Raw genomic sequence first — 23557 nt, 5'->3', positions numbered from 1 at the left:
CTGAATGGCTGTGTCACAAAGGCAGCATTTGATAACTCATTACTGGCTGTCTATGGCCTGGTTCAGGCCAACCTCTGCCCTGAAGCTCAGGAGTTCAGAATGAATATGCAGACTGGTTGAAGAGTTCATCATGCTACACTAGTGGCCTTCTATCAGAGCGAAGCTTTTGTGTCTGCTTGAAGCTTTGGAGCAAAGTTGTGTCTCTTCTTCATAAGGGTTTTGTAAAACAATTTTTTGTTAGGAATCCTCTCATTTCAAGTTCTGTTTAAAATATGATATTCAAATTGAATAAACGTGCGGTTCTTCATGCTTCGGCAACAGGCAGAAGGCATGGACTTCATTAAAAGCATTTTGTTTAGGTTTACATTAGGCCCAGAATCTGAAAAGGGCCAGTTCCAAGTTTCCCGGTGATTCAACTGCATTTTAAAAATTGAACCTCAGTAATGAAGAAGACTTATGCTTTACCTCATACTTTACTTCCAGTGATATTGACTCGTCCTCTGACAAAGTTGTTGTTCCTAGAGGCCATAAAGACCCACTGCCGGGTTGGCGTTAAAAAGTCGCTCAAGTCACCCCAGAATTCCATTAAACTTTTGCATGCCTCTCTGCCTTTCCTCAGCCTGACACAAGCACAGGGGGAAGGAGGAGGTGGAGATGGAGGGAGGTGCAGACCACGATCCCCAGAAAGGGCGAGAATCAGAAAATGAATAAAAGAGCGAGCAGATGCAGCTCCACGCCAGAGGGATGCTGCCGACGTGAGCAAGGTCTGCCGCAATGTGCAGGGTTCTGCCATACCACTAAACTGCTGGGGAACAGAGATGGCGGGAGGTGTGTGTTCTATCCAACAGGAAAGAACAGAAATAATCCCTGTGTGCTCTGAAGAACAGTGTTATTAGTAGTTATAGGTGGCGAATAATAAAAGGTTAGTTGGGGAGAGAGGGGCCAGCAGCCGCAAGGAACCGTGTTAGTGCTTTGGGGTGAGCGTGGGCGCGGGCACTGGCAGGTAGGAGGGCGGTTGCGCACGGTTCTGGGAGGCAGCCATCTTGTTGGGGGAGCAGATGGCGGTAGGGCTGGGAGAGGAGGGGCTGCTTAGCAGAACTAATCAGACAGTAACGGATGGGGCAGCTGGGACCGCTGCCGGCCAGGCGGGAGAGTGCCGGCGAGCCGCCCACCGAGTGCCATGATGTTGACAGTGGTGTGCCCATTGGCCTGGGATGAGACCTTGCCACGTCTTCGCGCCTCGCCGGCAGAGCTAGCCCCCTGCTTCTCTACCTCCGCCTTTTTTCTTTTTCTCCTGCTCCTGTGACATAGGGCAAGACGGCAGCTTTTGTCTTTCATCATTCTCAGCCTCTTAGAACACGAGGGCGAATGACCTTTGACTTCACTGAAGTTGACCCAAAGAATGTTGCATTCCAAAAACATAATGAAATATTTTGCAAACCATGTTTCCAACCTTTAGTCAAACAGGGTGGAGCATCAGTGCAGTTTGCAAATGTAACAACATCTGGAGTTGTTGTTGTTGTTGTTGTTTTTATTTATACCGTTTATTTATATATTTGATACTTTTTTTGCTAATAAAAAGGTGTTGATAATAACCATAAACACGTTATTTACATTTTGCAAAAAGCTCTGTAAAGAATATTTAAAGCTGTAAAACTGTAAATAAGACACTGTACAACAAGAAATTAGAAGACTAGCCTCTATTAAGCCTAAACCAACTAATTTCTGAATTGAACTGGTTACTGAGGGTTTTGCAACAAGCATATCGTCACTGTCCAATTAAAAACATGTATCTCAGTGTTTGTCGATTTTTAGTTTACCTCAACATTTGAACACAGCAGCTCTCCTTCACATTGTGTGAAGATTTCATGATGAATGGACCAATAGAAATGCACCAAAATTACTTGGAATAAAATATTTTTACATTCACTTCTATTTAAAGTATTGGACAGCGATAATATAAAAATATTCAATATTATTCAAGTATCTTTAGAAGGAAAAAAGTGTAATAAAGACAAAAGATGCACTCACCAAATGCTGAAATAGTTTATGCTGTAACGGCCACTTTCAAAATGAACACTATGTTACTTAAATACTCTAAAATAACTAATACATTGAAACTGCCTGATAAATAAAATAACATATGTTGCCACTCGATTTACTAACTTCTCTAGAAATTATACACAGCCAACAGTGGCCTAAAAAAGACCCAGTATCCTTTCTTCCAACATATTTTATTCTGCATATTATATATGGTATACAGTTACTTTTACCTGTATGTGCAGAGCAATATATTATTCTAAACAGTATTTTCAACATAGAATAAACATTTTAAGAAATTTAAGATTGTCCTTTTGATTGTCCCATTTCTAGAAATGTTTTTTTTTTGTTTGTTTGTTTTTTTTGTAAAATGCTATAAAAAAGAAACTGCTTTGTTAACTTTCCTGAAGCTTCATTTAACTGACACTTGTACAAAGAAAACCTTTCCAGTGTTTTAACTGGTCAACTTTAATGTATATTGTAAATTTAATCATATCTTAAATTTGATTCCTGCAACATATACCAAAACATTTGACAAAAAAAGATGAGGAGTTTATAGAATGTTTTCAATGGCATCAAAATAGGGCCAACATTTTGAGAATCAAAAAGCAGAATCCATAACCGAGAAATTAAGTTTTGAGAACCAAACAATTTAATTGGACACTGTAAGCTAGTAAATATAAACATTATAATAGAAATGTCCACTAAAGGCTCATTCTTTAAAAGCAAAATGAGTCACAACTTCTGTCAAAATATTTGTGTAAGGCAAGGCCGGAAACTGTTAAACCGCTGTTAAACATGCTGCATGAAGAAATGCAAATTAAAACTGCAGTACAGTAGAAGTACATTATTGTCACCAAAATTTCAGTGTAAATGTACCTTTAAATGAACGACAGTAGTTTTAAAGTCCAGTTTTGTTCCCTGGAAGGGAACGTTTCATTCTCTTCTCCAGAGGGAGAGGTGAATATTTGAAATCTTTCATTAAAAGATTAATGAAAAAATGTGTAAACTAAAGATATAATGTGTAAAAGAACATAATACAAGTTCTGGAGATGAAATTGAGTGTATGAAGTCAGTACAATTTTAAAAGCTACAATTATTATAGAATAATATACAGTTATGTTCCCTAACTAAAGGTACTGGCTATGTACCCTTATCACCACAGTGACAGTGCATACAGAGAAAACCATCAAATTCTATGCAGTAAGGCTGCTGAGTTCTCTGGAGCCAAGCTCATCTCTGATGATATGAAAAACAGTGGAAAAATATCGTTACTGTTCATATGAAAACATCTCCCAACATAGCAACTTTACATGAGACTGGAAAAACCTTCTTAACTTTCAATAGATGTTAATGTAAAAAATATTTTTTCCTAGTAATTTCCAAGCATTTCTGTTGGTTAATTTATCATGAAGTTTTACCACAATTCGAATGGCAACTGCTGTCTTCAAATCATGTAGTAAATTAAAAATCGACAAAAATGGAGATATATGTTTTTAATTGGACAGTGATGATATGCTGTTGTCAGATGAGTTTCAGTTTGTTTTCAGGAAAAACAGACATTTACTTTTCTTCCATCCACACTTTTATCACTGAAAGGTGCAAAAGCCAACATCCTCATGGTTTGGTTGTGCATCAGTGTCCACAGCAAGGGTGACTTGCATATGTATGAATATACTACTTAAGTGGAGGTGTATACTGGGATTTTAGAGAGACATATGCTGCTGTCAAAGTCTTTTCCTTTGCCAGATCTCGTTCTGCACATGCCTGGCTTCTTAGACATGGACTATGTGTGCTTAACCGGCCTGTTCTTCCTATGGAGCCTCATGAAGAGGAGAATCAGACAACAGCAATTTTGTATCGAGCCAGAAATGGTAATAATTCCCCTTTCAAATCATCAACAACTTCTGTCCTCAGTTCCTAAATGATTAAAGAGTGTAAATTAAAAGGAAAAGTGATGTAACAATGTACAAACATCGTAAAAATGCCTCTGTTCCAGCTTTTGGAGTGTGTCTAATGCTGAAGTTGTTTATGTTTAAATATACAACCAAGTTGGTCAGTGAAAGTGCTGCTATTTTTTTTTTTCTGTACATATGTCAGTAAAATAAATGTTCAAGAAAATTAGCAAATCATAGATCCTTTTTTCATTGCATTTGACAAAATGCTTGTCAGGAATTGGGGTTGAATCTAATTATTTTAAACTAACAGGATAATTTGTTGAATGTAGTTAAGGTGACATTGTTTAATCCTCAAGAAGCAATTGTGTCAAAATCATCATGCTTTTATATGCAATAATTATTTGCTATAAAATTTATTATTTACACTGTGTTCATAAATGGGAGTGGTTTTAAACATACATAAAATATCAATGCTATATTAAGACTACAGCCACCTTTGTTAGAGAAATAGAGCCATTTTTCATTAATTAAAAAAGAATACAGCATTTTGGAATCAAACTCTGCATTTAGTTATACATCTAATCCACAGAGGTCATAACAAACTTCCTATTACACAATGTCCAGTGCCTTCATATATTAGTGGTAATTTCCTATTTTTCTCTCCCATGCATCTTGTTTCTCTGCTGGCCTATAAGACCAGATGCAATGCCAGAGGCTATGCCCCTCAACTGAGCAAGACCTCAACTCATTTGCCAGCCATTTACTCCATTATTTAATGCCTCAACCAAGTTCAAGGCAATTACATGTGTGTCGTTCATTTGTGGTTGTGTATCGGGAGCTTGTTATATACACAGGAGGACGTGGGCCTGAATCTGATTTTGCTTTCGCAGTGCCAGTATTCCCTTAATCTGTCAATAACAGAATGCATCATGTTACAATTGCTTCAGGGCACATATGTTGTCATGAACAAATTTTATTTGTGGCTGGTAGAGTTTTGGAGGTATTATTATAATCTTAATTACTGTGAGTACTGTCAATAAGTGCTTAATGTGTTGGCATTTCCAACTATAACTAATTTTTGTATGAGAGAAATACAGTAGTCCAACCATGCATTTCTGAGTGGTCAAGACCACCACAGAGCATGTGCGATTTGGTTAGCTGATCGCAGAGCACCAGATTTACTGTCAGATATTATAACATTGCAAAGTGCACCTACACCGCTTAGCCATATCATTATGGCAACTTCCTTGCTTCTACATTCACTGTTCATTGCCTCAACTCCTATGACCATAGAGGAGCACTTTGTAGTTCTGCAACTACAGACTGCAGTCCATCTGTTGCTCTGCAGACATTGTTTGCCCACTTTCACCCTGTCCTTCAGTGGTCAGATGCCCACAGAGTAGGTATGATTTGGCTGATTATGGCGGTTCATTCTTTCTAATACATGCATGACTGTGTTTCTACAGCTACTCATACTGATAAAAGACATAGGAGTACGTATGCTTGTCAATGGTTTGTTTGATGTGATAGGAGCTCTGTAGAGAAGTGCTGGAGTGCCGTGGCCCATCTCTCCGTGAGGCACGCTGGTATAGGGCAGTATGTTGCGAGTCCCCAGGCAAAGTGAAGGCAAATCTGTCGGGTGCAACTGTTCTCACTTGGGCCAGCTCTGCCCAGAGAAAGTGGCCTACTTACTGTTTCTGGAAGCTGGTTTGCTCTCCTTCCCGTTTTGCTGTCCGTGACACCCTTTTCTTGGTCTCCGTAAGTTTTGTTTCAGTACAGACTATAAATTACAATCCAAAGGAATGGTATTGATTTTAGATTTGTCTGACTGGATAAGCGCCATTTGTTTTCAACTGTTTTAAAATTGTGTTAGGTTTTACTCAAGGCACATGAGAAAAAACCTTGCTGAAAAGTGTAGTGTGCTGAAATTAAGCTGGAGGAAAGAAAATGGAGCTTAGGATATTTTACTGTGGTATTTCAATTGTTACTCTCCTCAGAATCGTTGTTATCTTGTGGATATTAGTTTGCTGTATTAATACATCATTTTACACCTTGGCTTTGAATTGTAGACAGTACTTCATGGGATTTAAGAACAAGTTTTAAATCCAAGTTGTTAGTCTTAGCATTCTTAAGCTAATGAGTATCTTCGCTGCAAAATCCTGATGGATGTTTTTCTACGTTACATTTAATATTATCTTTATTAATAACATAATCAGGCATTAGTCACCTATTCCCATGTTCTTTTGGCTTTTCGTGGTTGTTACTGACATCTCTGAAATTCAGGAAAGTTATCTAATGGTGCTTGTGCTGGTGCTGTGGCTTTTAAAACAAGATATTCCAAGTAAAGCCTGAACTAGTTGTGTTTGCCTGGAGACTGACAGCATGTTTGAGAGAACATCGTAACCTTCTCGAAATTCAACTCCAGCCAGTTTTATATCAACTTGAGTCTCCACTTCAGCTTCAAAGTGAACCTCGTTTTTTTTGTAGCTTGGCTCTCAAATTCCACCCCTTAAGGCTTAATAACCTGAACCAGCAGTTATTTTTAATGGTAAATGTTTGTGAAAATTTCAAATCACCTTGTCTCGATGAGTCAAAATATTGAAGAAAAAAAATTAAAAATAAAAATACACACAAAGAATATATATCTTCAAGCCACTGAGGTCATAGACTCCCTTGCTAGGGAAAAATGTGAAAAGGGGACCAGGCAATAAGGAAAATAGATCGTTCAGGATATTGAGCCTAACACTGGTGAACTAGTGTTAAAGTAGCTACATTTCATGTGAATGTATTTTCTGTTGCTTACCAATCTTGATAAATTATGCTAAATGAGAAGTGTAAATCTCAATGCTGATGTTATTGAATGTACAGTGGAACCTCTACCTACGAACTTGATCCGTTCCGTGACCCAGTTTGTAAGTATAAAAGTTAGTTTCTCGAGTCAATTTTCCCCATTTAATATAATGCAAAAGCAATTAATGCATTCCAGCCCACGCCGAAAGTCACCCTTTTTGCACTGATATATGTTTACAAAACTCTCAAATTAGTAAAAAAAAATACATGTAGCATTACTAAAAATAAAAAAGAAATACAGTGGTAACAGAAATAAAAAAGAAATATGCTTTAAGTGGTTACACATCGCTACCTTGAAGACGTGACGACTGGCTGGAGGAGTAACACAGGCACTGGCTGTATGACGGGAGGTGGGGGGTGGGTGGAATAACGGAGAGTAGGCGGGTGAATGTGGGGAGACGAAGCGTAGATACGGCTTAACTTAGCACGAATTTCGATGTCTGCTATTTACACTAATACTAAATTGCTAAAACTACAATTTGCTAATCTTAAAAGTTCACTCAAGTCTGGGCGCGCTGAGAGACTTGCCTATTGGGGTCAGTGGCCATTTCCAGCCGTCGGCTTAGCGGAGGCTCAGGTTCATTTCTAGAGTCATGGTTCGTTGGTGGAGGCAAAAAATATTCAAATGCCCAGTTCGTATCTTGGAAAGTTCGTTAGAATAGTTAGTAGAGGTTCCATTGTATTGTCTTATAGTTTACTCTTTGATATCGGATTAGCAGTGGTTACAAATATACAAATGTACAAATACTTCTAAGTATCTTAATGAAAATACTAAATGTTATATGATTCTGAGGAACGGTTTCTGTTACGGAAACCTGAGTAGTTTTTAGAGAAAACCAATTTAGCTATTTGTGTGTGCAGCCACACAAAATTACGGTATTTGATGCTGTTGAATCCATTGTCGTTTGCCATGTTGTCCTGACGGTTTGAATTCTTCTTACAGTCCGGCTCTTTGTGAGCCATTACTGAGCTCTGTCGTCTCACGCACATACGTGCAGTACATCAAAGGCCCAGTGGCCAGTGGCTCTCATCATGTGGGACAGCTCTTTTTCTCACTCCCTCTTTCCTGGTCTTCCTCTCTTTCCTCTCCACCACTCTCCAGATGGCAGAAGGAGTCCATCACAAAGCAGGCGTCCCCTCACAAAAGCCCATCACAAGGGAGCGGAAGGGCTGGGCGCAACCTCCAGCCCCGCCAGCCCGACACCCTGTTGGGTTAAAAGCAGCGTTTGTTATGCTCCTCAGTGGCTGCGCCGCTTTTTTCTGCCTGGGTTTGATTCTGTACCATGGGTGCGTGGGGCTTTAGGGTGGATGCATTTCGGTGATGAAGGGACAGAGCGGAGAGGTAGATCAGGTGGGGGGTCTGGCACAGATCCTCACAGGTCGGCCCAAGGCTCCGGCCATGTGTCACACACCCAGAGCACAAGCATCAGCGCTGTCTCTGGCACAGGCTGTTTTCATCAAGGGACAGAACGCTCTCTTTCTCATTCTCTCACTCCTTCATCCCTCTCTTTGCACCTTTAGTCCCATGCTGGCCACCTGCTTTCACTGCACTTCTGAAGACACAGAGCTTCCAAGGCTTGTTCACTTTCGATGTGTTGAAGTTCACTGCGCACATTATTTGGACATATTTTACTCCACTTTAGTTATCAGAGACTTATGTGATTATATTTATTTATTTATTTATGTTTCCAGTTGGCTACTTTACAAACATAGGTATTCTAGTTGTAATTAGAGTTTGTATGTTTTTAACAGTTAGGAAATGGAAATTTGTTCATAAGCTAATATTGCAACATCAGGAATTCAATTCTCTTAACCATGGATTGATGCTACTCACATAAATGTTAATAACACTAGCTTCAACATCTTATGTAGCCCAGCTGACACCCTGGAGTCCTTGTGACTTTTTTTTAACACACACACACACACACGAACACATTTAAAAAAAAAAAAAAAAAAAGGAAAGTTAGTTTAGAGAATGTTTCCCGCTAGTAGTGTATTCGGTTCGCTGACAGAGGGGTTCTTTGAGCAAGGGAGGGAGTTGTTTGTAAATCGGTGGCAACTGCAATTCGTTTTGCCGCTGACCTTGAGGGGGCTTTGCGTTTCTTGAAGAAGAAAGCAGAAGCTGGTGGTAAACAAAGTTCACTTCTGACAGATGGATTGAATGACAGAGAGGTTGCGGGTGCCAGAATAGCCCTGGCAGCGGAGGAAATGTTCAATGCGGTCCAACAGGAGAGGAGGTGTGAACAGGTGCGGGGCTGCTGAAGGAAAGGGGACCAGATGGAGGAAGCCAGAGCCAGTTTAGTTAAAGGAAAAAGGGTGGGAGGGAGCAGCAATGGAGGGGGGAGCATGCAGAGAGAGAGAGAGAGAGGAAAAGACAGAGCAAAGAGAGAGAAAGAGAGAGGGAAAGAGTGGATGAAGGAGGGGGATAGTAGGGCTGATAGGAGCAGCATTAGGAGCAGTTAGGATGTAGAGTAAATAGTGTGTATGTGTTTGTGTGTGTATGTGTGTGTGCTTGTGTGAGTGTGAAGCAGACTGGGGGGGGGGCAGGTTGGACTCTTTCATCTCTGTGTTTTTCAGAGGGAAAGGGGGTGTGCGTATCAGTGGGAAATGGAAGAGAAGCGTGATTGACGCTAAATGCCGTTCAATAAATGCTGTAAAACATCTGAGGTTTTGGGGTGTGTGATAATGTGTGTGTCTGTGTGTGTGTGTGTGTGTCTGTGTGTGTTGATTGTTTATCACATATTACTTTGGGCAGAGACAAGTGTGTTACTAGGACATGCGTGTAGTTTCACTGGGATAGATGATTTATTTTGCCACCCAAAAATTAGTATAATAATGGATCTTATTGCATTTATATACGAAAATCATATTGATTTTTGTATATTACAAAAATTTTAAACATGCTTGGCATTAGGACAGTGTGCTAAATTTATCAACTCTGTATAAAATTAATGATCTGATTTCCATTTGGCTTTTAATTTTATGGTATACAAATTTAATCACTTAGTAGGTGTCAAATAATTACAGCACATACCCATTTGTTAATGCATCTCTAATGAATATCTGCAGTATGTTGTTGGTTTTGGAATGAGTGCTTCCTTCTGGATACTAATTATCATTTAGCTTAAATTCATTAAATTTACCAACATGTCACACACACTACACTTTGTCCTGCTTCACTGCTTATATTTACAGACCTAAGGAATTTGAAGATGTTACATCATAGTTCACAATACTCAGATTGAAGACCTTCAGTGAATTATGAATATTTAATACAGTGCCATTGCATCTATTAAGTTTTTCTCCTGCCACACGTTGCAAGCTGTACTTTGTAAAGTTTTTCCCTTGCACATGTATTACCATACAACGGTGGCAAGTCTGCTCGTGTACTGTTGAGCGCTGATGAAGCCAACCGGCTGACTCCAATTTGTGCACATTTTAGGAACGGTAGCATTTGGTCATTTCTGGCGTGGGATCACGGTGCACCGCAGGGTGCTGCAAACTCTGCGCTCGAGCGGTCTGTGGTATTCCAAATCAAATGGGCAACAGCTTGAATAGTGCCCACTTAGGCAGCCCCCGGCCCTCTCCCGTCAGCAGCACCCAGCCACAGAGCCGGTTCGGGCCGCTCCACACTGCTCCTGACCAGGCACGTCCGCCTGACCCAAACCCGCCTCCCCAACACAGGACATTAGGCCTCGCTCACATCATTACGGCCAGTGAGCAAACACACGCAGAAATACACACCGACCCACTAGCACCACAGGGTGTGAGACGTGGTCTCGGCCTGGCCTGGGTCACCGCACTACGCTGCACCTCCTGACGCAGAACAACCAAAGCTCTAAACCACTGAGGTTTCAATAGGCCTACACTCTGTCTGTTTGACCTATGTTTGGGTTCTTCAGTGACCCCCAGCACAATTCTGTGAGATTATTTCTAAGAACATCACATAGAATCTTCATTCAGATTTAACAGTAAGTCCCACGGATATCTCTTATCTGTCCACATTTGGTGTTAGTGTGTAATATGTTACTAATTATTTTTACATTATTAGCTACAACAGGTATTTTCCTGAGAAAAGCAAAGAAATATCCTATATGTCTTTACTCCTTTTTTTTTGGTTTGTGTTTTAATTATTTGGTAAACCATGTATGTATGACTAATTACATTAATATTTATTTAATTTCAACACAATATTTGGTAAACAAGATTAATAAAATATGAGTGAAGGTAATTAGTGTGTTCTAATATTTTATTTATATACAAGAGGTTTATGATTTTTTTTTTAATGAAACGGTTATTCATTCATTTTAAATGTTTGCCAGAATTTCTTACTCTTCAGTAAGGGTCCAGTAAGTTTCCATACAGTATCACTCCTTACCAAACATACAACCAAAATATATAAATAGATGGAACAAATAGATATGAATGCTATAAATAGTATATATAATCTAAATCTGTACAAACAGCCTTTTTGATTTGAGGTACTGAAAATGGAGATTTGCTTTATAAGGTGTTACATAAAAGATGAGGACAGGCTACTGCACTGTGCAAAATCAGAGAAAACTATTTTTTTCCTTAAATTTGTAAATTTAAATAATATTTTTATTTGTTCATAGCTGTATGAGTTTTTAGAATTGCATCCAAATTTTTAAACATATCAAACAATCCATCAATGCCTGCAAACCTTTTTTCATGGAAACAAAAAAAAAGAGAATCTGTAATTGTTCATTTTCTTAAACATTTATGTAACTGATAATAGTACAAAGAAAGGATTTCCAGTGTGCATCTGACCACGGTGTGCTGATTCCATGTTTCAGGTTGTTTCTGGGAAAAGTGAGTGTTTCTGGGAGTTTGAGTTCTCTGGGCCAAAAATGATAAAGACCACTGTTATCAGTGAAAGCTACAAAAGCCAGGGCTCTCATGGTATGGCCTACATCAGTGCGTTACATTTTCAGGGTGACTTGCATATGTGAGAAGACAACATGGAGGTGAAAACTGGGGTTTAAGAGAGACATATACCGCCATCAAGGCAATGTCTTTTCCCAGGAAATCAATAGCTGGTTAATCACAAAATACCAGCTCTCATTCTGCTTATGCTATAGAGAGTGTGTGATTGATGCCCTGTCTCCTAAGGTACATCATGAAGAGGAGGACCAAACAAAAGCTAGCTATGATGGACTGTTCAGCAACTGAAGTCTTGAATCAAACAAGAATAGCAAAATTTTTACTTGCAAAACATCAACATTAGTATTCTCAGTTCCTGAATGATAAGAGTGTAATTACAAGGAAAGGTGATGTAACACAATGTAAATGTGTCAACATTGGGTTGCAGGCATCAAATTCTAAGTTTATTTATATTTACAGAATACAATTAAGTTGTTCTGTGAAAACACAAATCATTTCTTGGAGCTTTTATCAGTGCAATAAATATTTAGGAGACTTAACCAATCACAGATTATTGTTTATAGTGTCTTTTACTAAGTCCTGTCTTTTCAGGGCTCTGGGATTATAGTAGATGTTTATTTTTAAGTACAAATCTGAAAAATCTGTCCATCTTTATACTATTCTTGCTAAGGGTCTTAAAGGATATGTAGCTGTGAAGGTGCTGTTTCTTGGAATGTCCAATCAATCATGTATGCTGCTGGTTTTCTCAGGACAATAGATATTATTAGTGTGTTTTCAGGATACTGGGATTGTGACCAGCAAGAAGGGATGACAAATTATTAGACTGAACATTGTAAGTGTAGAAAAATGCCCCATCAGAAATTTCATCCATCCATCCATCCATCCATCCATTATCTGTAACTGCTTATCCAATTTTAGGGTCGCGGGGGGTCCAGAGCCTACCTGGAATCATTGGGCGCAAGGCGGGAATAAATTAATGGAAGTTATAACAGTTCAAAAGGGTAGACACATTAAATACTGGAAATGTGTGTTATGTATTATTTACTGGTCATTGTTTCTGGAAATTAATGTAATGAAGGGTAAGGTCTGTTTTTTTTTTTTTTTTTTTTTTCCAGTTTTGTCCACTGCAGTATTTGGTTTTGAGAGCTGATGTAGTAGAGGACATTTAGTATAGAATGTCTGCTTGCAGAATCAAAACTTTTCAAACCCAAAATATCATGTATTAAATATAAATTGATATTGGGATGGAACCTAAAATTATGTTCATCATTAAAGCTCTTTTCTCTGGCATTTCAGAGATAGCTGAAGATGTTATTATGAGTATACTGGTAATTTCAGATTAGCTTAATATTTACTGTTGTTTGAAGTGTCCTTGTTACAGAATAGTTAAGCCCTATGGGCCTGTGGCTCATTTCCTTGCTGCTCTGCCTACTTCATTTCATGTAATGTGCTTCAGAATTGTTGAGCTAGATTGAATGACTATAAAATTAGCTTTTAGGAGAAACAGGAATGCTCATGTCTTGAATTGTCTTGTATGAGAGAAGATGGCGGCTGTGTGCATTTTCAGAACGTTTTTCATGTCATACTTAGGGGAGGCCAACTGAGAGATGGTGAGCACATGAACCTAAAGCAGCTTTGTGTACTGCTGAATTTCTTCCTCAGCAATACATAAATCTTCCTGGTGTGTTAGATATTCTTTCAATTGTCTTTCTTGCCACATTGCTGGAGTCCTTCATGTAAAACATATTAACAGGTGATAATTCATGTAAATAAGCAGTGTGAGCTATATATGAGATTCATTCATTCTCTGTGAAAGTGAGCAGCTCCCTAAATCATGCACTCATGTCCAGCTCACCTGTTCTAGTCCTGCGTTCAAAGCTATTAGCCTAACAATGGTCCACCTTTCGTGCTCTGTTGTCCAGACAGTCGCGGTGTAAGGCTTGCCAGACAACTTTTTCTCCCCCCGAAGTGTTTGTCGGAACTTTCTGGCGGTCTGTCTCATGCTAATTGGTCGACAAACACCCCCCCTCCTTCCCTCCCTCCGCCCCCGCACCCCGGCGAGTGGCTGGGCCCCCTGGAAAGCCGCGGTAACAAATGGCTGGCTGCGAGGCCTTTGTGAGCCCCTGCTGAGCGCTGGTGTGGATGGTGTTTTAGGCCGCTGTTCAAGCACAGCGGGGGCCCACCGCTTTCCCCTGCTCTCGCTCTCTCACAGCTCTCGCGGGCGGAGCGCCTTCACACTCCAGACGACAGCAGGCCTGCAGAGACGGTCACTTCTCCAGCTACGTTCCAAACCCAGTGTGCGAGAAAAGTTTTGGGCTTCGCTGTTAATTAATGCACTTTGACTTTGTGCGGTTTGTTTCTTGTTTTTATTTTCCCTTTTTCTTTTTTTCCCGCCTTTCAGCGTCTGTCCTTCTTTGGCCGCAGTTATATCTTAAAATGAGAAGCTCAGAAGCATCTCTTTCGAGAGGTTTGACGACAGATCCGCAGATAACAATGACATGTAGCATGACTTTGTCTTACAAATAAAAGTTGGCATTGTTTGAGCAAGAACTTGATGGGCTTGTATTAGTAACTCAATACAGATACTTCCAGATGTTTCCACATGTGTTGCATATTGTGTAGTGGTTGAGTTCACCTTAAATCACCTTAAACATTTACAACTTGGACCTGTTATTCCGTTCTAAATCTGCAGATGGATTTTTAACATTTCTTGTCGTTGAGAGGTAAACAGTCATTTTTGAAATGTGAGATGGAATGTTGATTTAAGAGACATAGATTTATTTACAGTTATGTTGATTGTAGAAAAAGAAACTCTGTGTCTGCAGTACAAATGTAGACATTTCAATTAAAAATCAACCGCAAATCTAAGCTTGTGTTTTCCTATGTGATGCTGATACTGGGATAATAAAAAAAAATTCTTCAAGACTATATTCCATTGAAGGTTTTGTATGTTCATTTACACTGTAAATGGGTTACAATAAATGGATTTAAATAAATTTTAAGCTCAAATTTAATCACAGAACTATCATTAAAGAAAGGTTTTCCACACAGATTTGTAATGTCAGGTCATGTTTTGATTTTACTTTGAAATCATACACTTTCCATAGTTATGCAACCATTTTAACAAATCTGAATACTCCTTAATATGAATTCTGTTTCTATGGAGTATACATGTAATATATTTATGAGATTGAAGAATTTAAGTGACCACCTGCATACAGGGCTTTAGGGTTCAATGGGTTGAACTTGAACTGCAGTATTATCATTCAGTTATTACTTTTAAAGATTATCATCCAGTATAATTTATGCAGCAACTATGATGACACTAATATTGCATGTGTTTTTATGAAAGTAAGGGATTGAAGTATACACCTACGTACATGCCCTTAGGGTTTAAGGGCTAAACTGCAGGTTTATTATTCTGTTATTACTCGTGAGGCTTTTTTTTTTCAGTATGATCAATGATACTAATATATTATGTATGTGTTTATTAGCATTAGTTTGTGATGCCTCTGCTTATGTGTGTCTCTGCAGGCAGGAGAAGGAGGCAGTGGAGCGCTGTTGTGCGGAGGACATGGCTGCTCTGACCTTCCAGGCGCAGCAGCGCGAGAGTGAGCTGACATACACTCTCAAGCAAATGGAGGCACAGCACGAGCGTAGTGGTGGGTGTCGGCCGGTTCTCTGCCCCTTGCCAAAACAACCTCTCCCCCCGTCTCTAACCCACTCTCTCCCCTCTCCTGTGCCCCACTGGCGGCCCTCACCACGCTGAGAGGGACGGCATCAGGAACACCTGTAACCTTTGGCTGGCCGAAGGGAGCAGATGCTCAGCACTCCGGAGCGTCGGCACTACGTATTAGTTAGCGTTTAAAAATTTGTGAGGAGGGGGGTAGGGGGGGAAGTGGGCAGCGCTGCCCACTGTCTGTTGATTTCAGAGTGCTGCTCTCACATCTGTTGCACCATCTGGATCAGTGAGTTTATTTACCTGTGTTTCGAGAAACTTGAGGCATGCTGATTGCCAGAACAAAGCGCAGGGAAAACAAAGGGCTCCTTTTTGGCGCGGCTGCGCAGCACACATGTTGTCTAAAGAGAAATGGCATCAGAGGCTCAGCAGGAAGCTCTCTGGGCTTATGGAATTAGTCCTTTAATACCACAGACCACTTCCCTCTCTAAGCATATAATGGCCACTCTCACAAGCTAATTATTTTTTCCCTCCCTGCTCCCTCCCCTATTTGCCCCATCTATCTCTCCAAAAACGGCACTGGTTTTTAGTAGTTATTTAAGACAGAATTTTCGCTAGATGATGCTTTTTTTTTTTTTTTAAACTCGGTCCCCTGTTTGTTTTGACTCCAGTTTGTTTGTCTTTTTATCTTTTTGTGTGTGCGTGTGTGTTTTTTCTTTCCTTTCCTCTGTGGCCTACGCAGGCCCAGCCGTTTTCAAAGCCCAGCAACTCATTAAGATTCCTTTGGTGAACTTTTTCATCAGCCTCAACTTTTTGAGTTGATGTGAAACTGTAGCCCATCTTTTTTAATCCCTCTCAGCGCACTCTTCCTCTGTCCCTCTGCTTTACCATTAAATATTGCAAATCTAAACATCAGTAATGCAAAAACCTTTATACATCTTTATATACAGATGTGTCTGATATGGTTGGATAGATATTTCTATATTCCAAGCCTGATGTTAATCCCATAGTAGTAGATGAAACACAGAGAATGGAATTGGCAATGACTGACCTGGGGACAAAAATAAGGGTTTAAAAATAAGGACTGTTCTTCATGTATGTTAAAGCGCCTGGGTTGAGGGCATCAGAAAAATTGTTTAAAAGTAATTTAAGTAATAACCACATTGTGTGTTGTGCATTTTGCAGGTACGCATAATTACATCTATAAATATACTGAAGTCAGGAAAAAAATAAAAAATCAGCTTGAAGTAAAAATTAAGCTCAAACCCAAATACAGTGTGCCAGATCTCCTCACTTGAATCAAAGATAGCAGTTTCATCTGTCAGGGCTTCCACTCTGCGTAATCTGATTCAAAAACCTGTCCCCTTATTTATAAAATGGCCATTCATAAATATTGAACTCAACATGGGAATGTGGTTACCCATATGAATTCTTGATCATAGATGCAAATTATACACAAAAGCTGTTGAGTCCCTTTCCAGTAGGGATGGGCAAAATGGCAAAAATGAAAAGATTATTTATTTATTTATTTATTTATTTATTTATTTATTTAAACATAGTGTGTCTGCATGTATTTAATATTAATTTGGTTTAATAAGTTGAAATAAATAGACTGCTCCAGACAAACCAGAGTTAAGGATATTTGTAAGAACTATGACTACAATAAATTATTTAAAACATTTTATACACTCGAGTGCATACTTTACATACTAAATAATTATACATAATAAATCCAATTAAACAATTCTATCCATGCTCTATGCTGATATACTTTATGTACTCTCAAATTGTAATAAAAAAGGAGTACCCAGTATTCAATTTCAAGTGTAACTTATAGATCTATGCGTGTACTATGGCCATTAATGATGGAGCATAATCATATTCTCCTATTGCTTGTCCTCTTCACGTCTGTTAGTTTTCTCCTATTGCAAGAAATACTCATATTTCTTAGAATAAGAAAGGTATAGCTGTGTGTCCTAGCCCTGGTTCTACATAATACAAAGCAACTCTGCATTTAGGGAGCAGCCTAGTATATTGCAACCTGATAATTTTATAAGTAGAACAAAATAAATATCAAAATGTTCACCAAAATTTTGCATGTATGTGCTCTTTTTAACTGGCTCTGATTTGGATATTTTGACAGGGATAGATTATTTAAACAGCAGTGAAACAGTAGAAAGTGAACATTCACTGTTGTTAGCCTGGTGCTAATGTAATACTAAGAAAATACTATCCTGGCTGGAAGATATTAGCCGCATATGACCAAGACAATTCTGTCATTTTAGATACTAAAATTACTAAGAACTAAATTGAAGTCACATATATTTCAGCATTTACTGGTGTAATTATTCTGTATAGTCGAAGGTAATTGGACATATATTTTTAGTTCCATATCCATTTTTTCTTTGCTTTCTGCTGTACAAAGACTGAAATTGTTTTAAAGACAGCTAACATTATATACATTTTGATGGTAGATTACTTTTAGAGAACAAAATCATCAACAATAAAGGATGTAATTCCTCCTGAAGCACAAGATATTACTTGGATATCCTGAGTAACACTAAGTAGTGATTCAGAGAAGACTGAGCTGCTGGAATGTGTTATGAATCCACTGAGGCATCATCAAAAGCAGAAATCCTTCATGATTTGCATGGGGACAGAACACTAGAGTGTGTAGAATTACCGTGACTCCAAAAACACACCACTGAAATGGACATATGCTTGGAACAACAGCATGCGAGGTTTCAAAGACTTATCAAAGCTTACCATCCTTAGGCTTTCAAAAGGCAAAGTCAGTCCTTAAGCAGAAAACAATCAAGGACAACAATCTCAACACTGCATGGAGCTCAAACATGGAGCTTGCTCTGAACTTGCAAGATGTGTTTTGTTTTCTCCAGACACAATGAGTAGCATTCTTAGCAGTGATTACAGGTGCAGAAAGGACACTTGCAAACATCAGTTACTTTGTAGCTTTGACAGCAAAAAAAAGAAAAACCTAAGAAACCATGTATTGTGTGATTTTAGGCATACATTTTTCTCTGTTGTTCATACTGTGTTTTATTGTATTGCAGTTGCAGAAATGGATGCCTTGCTGGCCTCGCAGAATGGTCTCATAGTGAAGTTAAAAGACGAGTGTTGTACTTTGGGTGCAAAGCTGGAGGAGCTTACCCAGACTAGCCGGTGAGTAGTGTTGTACCAATAGTGATATTTGGGCAATTCTAGGCACAGTTGTGTTCTTATTAAAGAGAAAACACTGTCTGAAATCTTCTTGAACTTACTGTCTAAAGTGCCTACCTATCCACAGACTGAGAGACTGTGCCACCCAGTCTGTTTTCTGTGGGCATCCTAGGTCAGAAAACATGGGATAAAAAGAGCTTTTCTGATTTTATGCTGCTTCTTACATAGAGTGCAGAGACTATATAATTTCCCCGCCTCTTCATCCGAGTCTTCAATCACAAATATGTGAGTGGGCAAAGCTGAGGTTAAACGGAGCAAAACTCACACAATAAGTGTGGAGAAATCAAAGTACTGATCAAACCGTTAAAAATGAGCCAAATCTTTTGGGCTTGTCATGTCCCCTAAGAATATTTAACCTCACAGGTTGAGAGTGTTACATTCAAAGAATTTCCCCAGTGCAGTTGAGATGTGTGTATGTCCATGATGGGTACAGAGAAAAGTACATTTTTCTGGAGTTATTGCTTTCAGTCTGTTTCTTTTTCTGTTTCCAGTTGAACTGTATTAAAATGGCAGTAGCAAGACATATAAAAAACATTTGTATTCATTAAGAAAGTCTGTCATACATTATATATCCAAAATTTGGTAGACACATGCTCATCACATTTCTTAAATTCTGAATTTAAGGTTATTAATTGGACCTTTGTCTCCCTTCTAAAAGCTTCTGCTGTTCTGTACTTTAGATTTTAGGGCTAGAACATTGCATTCAACCACTTAGGGTTAAAACAATTGCGTTCAACCACTACAGCCTTATGAAAGTCAGCATTACTGAGGTCAGTGTTAGCGCTGCATCACTGCATAGAACAGTTTTACTGCTCCATAGCACAGTCCACTGGACTTTAATACACATCTAGGTGACACTTGGCATTGGGTGTAGTAAGCTTAGGTTCCCCTTAAGTGCTCCAAATCAGTGTATTGTTTGGAGTTTGTGGATATTTTATATGGGTGTTTATACAGCAAAACATACAAAACTCTGTCAGTACTGCTGAAACCACTACTGTTTTTTACAACTACATTAGTTTACTATTATAGATAATCTTTTACCCAGTACTAGCTCAAAGTTGGCCACCTAGGTGATTTTTTCCTACCCTATTTAATGCTCATGTTGACTCGTGCCATCCTTAGAGGCTTCATATGGCATAGCAGAATGTGTGGATAATATATAGCACAGCAGAGCCTTGTGCAGTTTGTTATCCAGAGCGTGGCATCCTGTCCATGCCCTCCTGCTCCAGCCCTCGCCCCAGTCAGGGATCTGTCACTGTACACTGGCACATGGCAGCCTGTCCTGTGTCCTGGCGCTGCTCTGTGCCCATCACATGCGCCTCTCACCTCAGGCCTCTGGGGTAGTCAGCTGTTAAAACAGCATAAAGCGCATTACTCACATCGCAGCCTGCAATCTGCCACATTCAGCCGGCCCAGCTTTGGGAAGGTACAGACCACTGCTGTTCCCCTGTCCTCTTCCCCATCCCCCTTTTTCTACTGACAACTCACGAAAACAGTGAGGAAGACTCTCAGGTATATCTTCTATATTCCTATATTTATTTCTTTGATAATAGGCATAATCTAGCAAGTGTTCTACATCAAAACAAAAAACTTTGAGATGAAACAATATGATGAATACACTCTTCTTCCTTCATCATTGAGCTTTTCATGGTGGCAGATAGCAAGATGACACCCTCAGAAGGTTGTATTTTATGACACTGAGCTAGAGATAATATTGCCTTATTGACCTCACTCTTTGTCATAGCAAACATGAAGAATAATTTAGTCTGCACAAATGTCCACAGTCACCAAAGTCACAGGTAGAGTTCCTGCAAAACTCTGCAAATTCTGCAGCCTAAGATTGTTTTTTTTGGCCTACAATAAAGTTATCTTAACCCCCCCCCCAGGGAGAAAATAACCATAATCATACTGTATACAACTAAATAGTCCTTACTTTCTTTTAAAATTTGATACTTGTTTATTTTTTTTTATTTGTGAACAGTTTTGTATTTAAATTACAATTTGTAATTGCAAGCATTACAATTTGACACCTGCCAAGACATCTGTTGATTTACTAAGAAGCTGTTGACTGGTTTCGGTTAAGGCCTCAATGAAAACAGACATTTACGAAAAAGTTCTTTAAGGAATCAAAAGTGGACCCTATGTTATTGTTATTTAAATCACCCAATACATAGAGGACTCTCAAATCACATATCGTAGGACATCTTGCTTACTTTCCCAACAGTATACAAAAGTCCAGTCTGCTCTGCTTGCAGCCCTCTATTACTGAGAACATTCAGGAAATCACTCACTGATATCACTCTGCTGCATCAGAAGTTATAAACTGGCCCAGCACTACAGATTTTCATGTTTCCACCCCAATCACACAGCATTGGTTTCTTAATTGTAGATATTTCTAATAGATAATTCAGTTCTAACTGGCATTTATCTCATTCAGGACTGACTCTTTGAGGTCCCACCTCCTAAGCCTATTAACATAAACTGTAGAATCTTCAAGAGTCATCTGTGTTTGCATCCACATTTCTAACCATTCTGACAAATTTGCAGTAGATGTTTATGCATCTAAATGGGTGTACCTTAGTTCTCATTAAAGTCAATGTTCATGATATATTAAAAAAAAACCCTTTTAATAAAATTCTGGCTATGTTTTCTCACCATTTGCTAGCTCTCTCATCTGTTTGCATGCTCAAAACTTGTCTAATGTGTTTACGAAGCCCCAGTGTCGGTAAAAGGGTAATAAAAAAATTATCTAGGTCCAGTACGCTAGGCTTTCTCTCTCTCTCTCTCTCTCTCTCTCTCTCTCTCTCTCTCTCTCTCCTCTCTCTCTCTGTTCATGGCAGACAAAATAGCATCTGGAGGTTTTTTTAAACAACAGAAAGAACATTGAAACATTGAAAAGAATGAACTGAGATGAGGATAAATTTGGGAGGGCACTAACCACGTTAAAGCAAACACAGACACAAAAAATGTTACAAAACTAAACAACTCATGTACCAAAAGAGTTTCTATGGTAATTCAAACTGTGAATAAACATTTACAGACAAACTAAACTTCAGACACATACAATTGATTCATTGGACACAAGGCAGGAATACACCATGTAGATGGTACCACTCCATCACAGGGCATCACACACTCCTCATTCACTCACCCACTCAAACCTGTGGACAGTTTTACACAGCCAGTTCATCTACTAACATGTGTTTTTGGACAGTGAGGGGAGTCCGGAGCACATAAAGGAAACCCACACAGACACAGTGCGAACACACCTGCTCACAGAGTCACAAATTATATTAAAATGATTGGTACAATGAACAAGAACGTACTTCAGAATTAGCATAGGTCTATTGTTAATTTGTTTATTTTAGAAGCAGTGTATGTCTGTTTTTGGTTTTGTCATTATGCTTTGAGTTTGTCTTTACATAGATATTTGAAGGGTTTCAGGAATAAAATTAAAACAGCAGTTTTATAGTTTGCTGACACCAGTTAGTGGGGTCCTGATGCTGAATGAAGTAATCTCAAAATAACCTGCAGTGTTTGAAGTAATGTGCGGTGTTTGTGTATGTGTGCGCATGCTTGTGCAGGGCAGAGTTGGAACAGCTGTCTCTGGAGAATGAGCACCTGCAGGACAGTGTGGAGAAGCTTCGAGGTCGCTGTCAAGAAATGGAGGAGCAGTGCATACAGCATGGGAGAATGCACCAGCGCATGAAACATAGGTACACACACACACACACACACACACACACACACACACACACACACAAACAAACTTACCTCTTTTAAAAAAATTTGTCTCAGAAAGAGAGGGTCAGTTCCATATAGAACAGCGTCAGTCGATAGTTACATGTGGAGAAAATCAATTTCAACCTGGCATTCAAATGCAGACACAATATCAGAATGCATCATACATTTATATGTGTCTGAAATGAATTTTAGGCCTAGTAAGCAGTTCTTTATCTGATGTGATATTAATAAGATTGGACCTGTATCAAAATTTGCCTGCTGTGGTGTGGTCTGAGTTATACTCTTAGCTTCTATTATAGGATTTATTTTTTTTAATTCAGAGTCAAATGCGGCTATTTTAATCTCCTGTTCAACTTTCATAATTTGATTTTATAGTTCTATATTTTTGGATGTTCAGTAGTGCGCAAATTATTCTGATCCATCTTAGAAAATGAAACATAAATCTACTATTTGAAAAAGAGCATTAACCTCAGAAATATACACATAACCAATTACAGTACCAGTTTAAAATAAGACTACACTTAAAAAGGTTTATAAAATATTTAAAACCTGTTTGTTACATGGCTATTAATTAGGGTGTAAACACCTTAAAAGTCATTAATAACAATTTGTAACACAGAGATAGAAAGTGTGACATTGACTTTTTTTTTTTTTTTTGTGTGCGTGTGTGTGTGTGTGTGTGTGTAATAGGTAAAGTGTAAGATAACTTACCAAGGCAAAGAATAAACTAAGTCCTGAAAATGTGAATTTAGTCAAGGTAAACCACATTATAATTACTGTATGAAAAGACACTCTGTTGGAAGTTAATTCATTAAATGCTTAAACCTATTAACAAATATGTGATGAAGCCAACAGGCTTAATGCTGACTGATTGAGAAGACAAAGTAAGCAAGAGTTTTAACATGTAAATGGATGTGGGTTCACTCTTTGGCAAACAATAGGTCACTGTTGCCCTTTCGATCTGTGTGTTACAATTGACTGTTAAAGACTATTAATGTATTAACAATATAATTAATAACTATTAATAAACATAAGTGATACCCCATTTACATTGATGTTCTATGTGTGTCAGTGTTAGTTTACCCATTTCAAAATGTCTCCTCAATGATGCACAGTGCTTACAGTTATTGTCCAGTGCTCATCTTTTATAAAGGGATAGAAGATTTCAAAATTTTAAAAATATAGCTAGGTTTAAAGGGGACAT

General features: G+C 38.8%; 1 protein-coding gene across 3 annotated transcripts in view; it reads left to right on the top strand.

Annotated features, from left to right (window-relative positions):
• Nucleotides 1–23557, top strand: part of sdccag8 (SHH signaling and ciliogenesis regulator sdccag8) — a 67069-nt gene that overhangs the window by 19813 nt on the left and 23699 nt on the right. For 2 of the 3 annotated variants that reach the window (XR_010804062.1, XM_066678997.1), the window contains exons 14-16: nt 15228–15355; nt 18444–18552; nt 22194–22325. Coding sequence is in view for 2 of the 3 variants with exons in the window: in XM_066678997.1 (XP_066535094.1) it covers nt 15228–15355; nt 18444–18552; nt 22194–22325 (369 nt within the window). In the remaining variant the exon portion in view is untranslated. Of the gene's footprint in view, nt 1–15227; nt 15356–18443; nt 18553–22193; nt 22326–23043; nt 23265–23557 lie in introns of those variants that run through there. The other variant, XM_066678998.1, reaches the window with a different exon arrangement.

The sequence above is a fragment of the Hoplias malabaricus genome, chromosome 8, assembly GCF_029633855.1.
Source record: "Hoplias malabaricus isolate fHopMal1 chromosome 8, fHopMal1.hap1, whole genome shotgun sequence".
Lineage (NCBI taxonomy): Eukaryota > Metazoa > Chordata > Actinopteri > Characiformes > Erythrinidae > Hoplias > Hoplias malabaricus.
The sequence above is the reverse complement of the archived record's forward strand: the minus strand, read 5'-3'. Positions and strand labels throughout refer to the sequence as shown.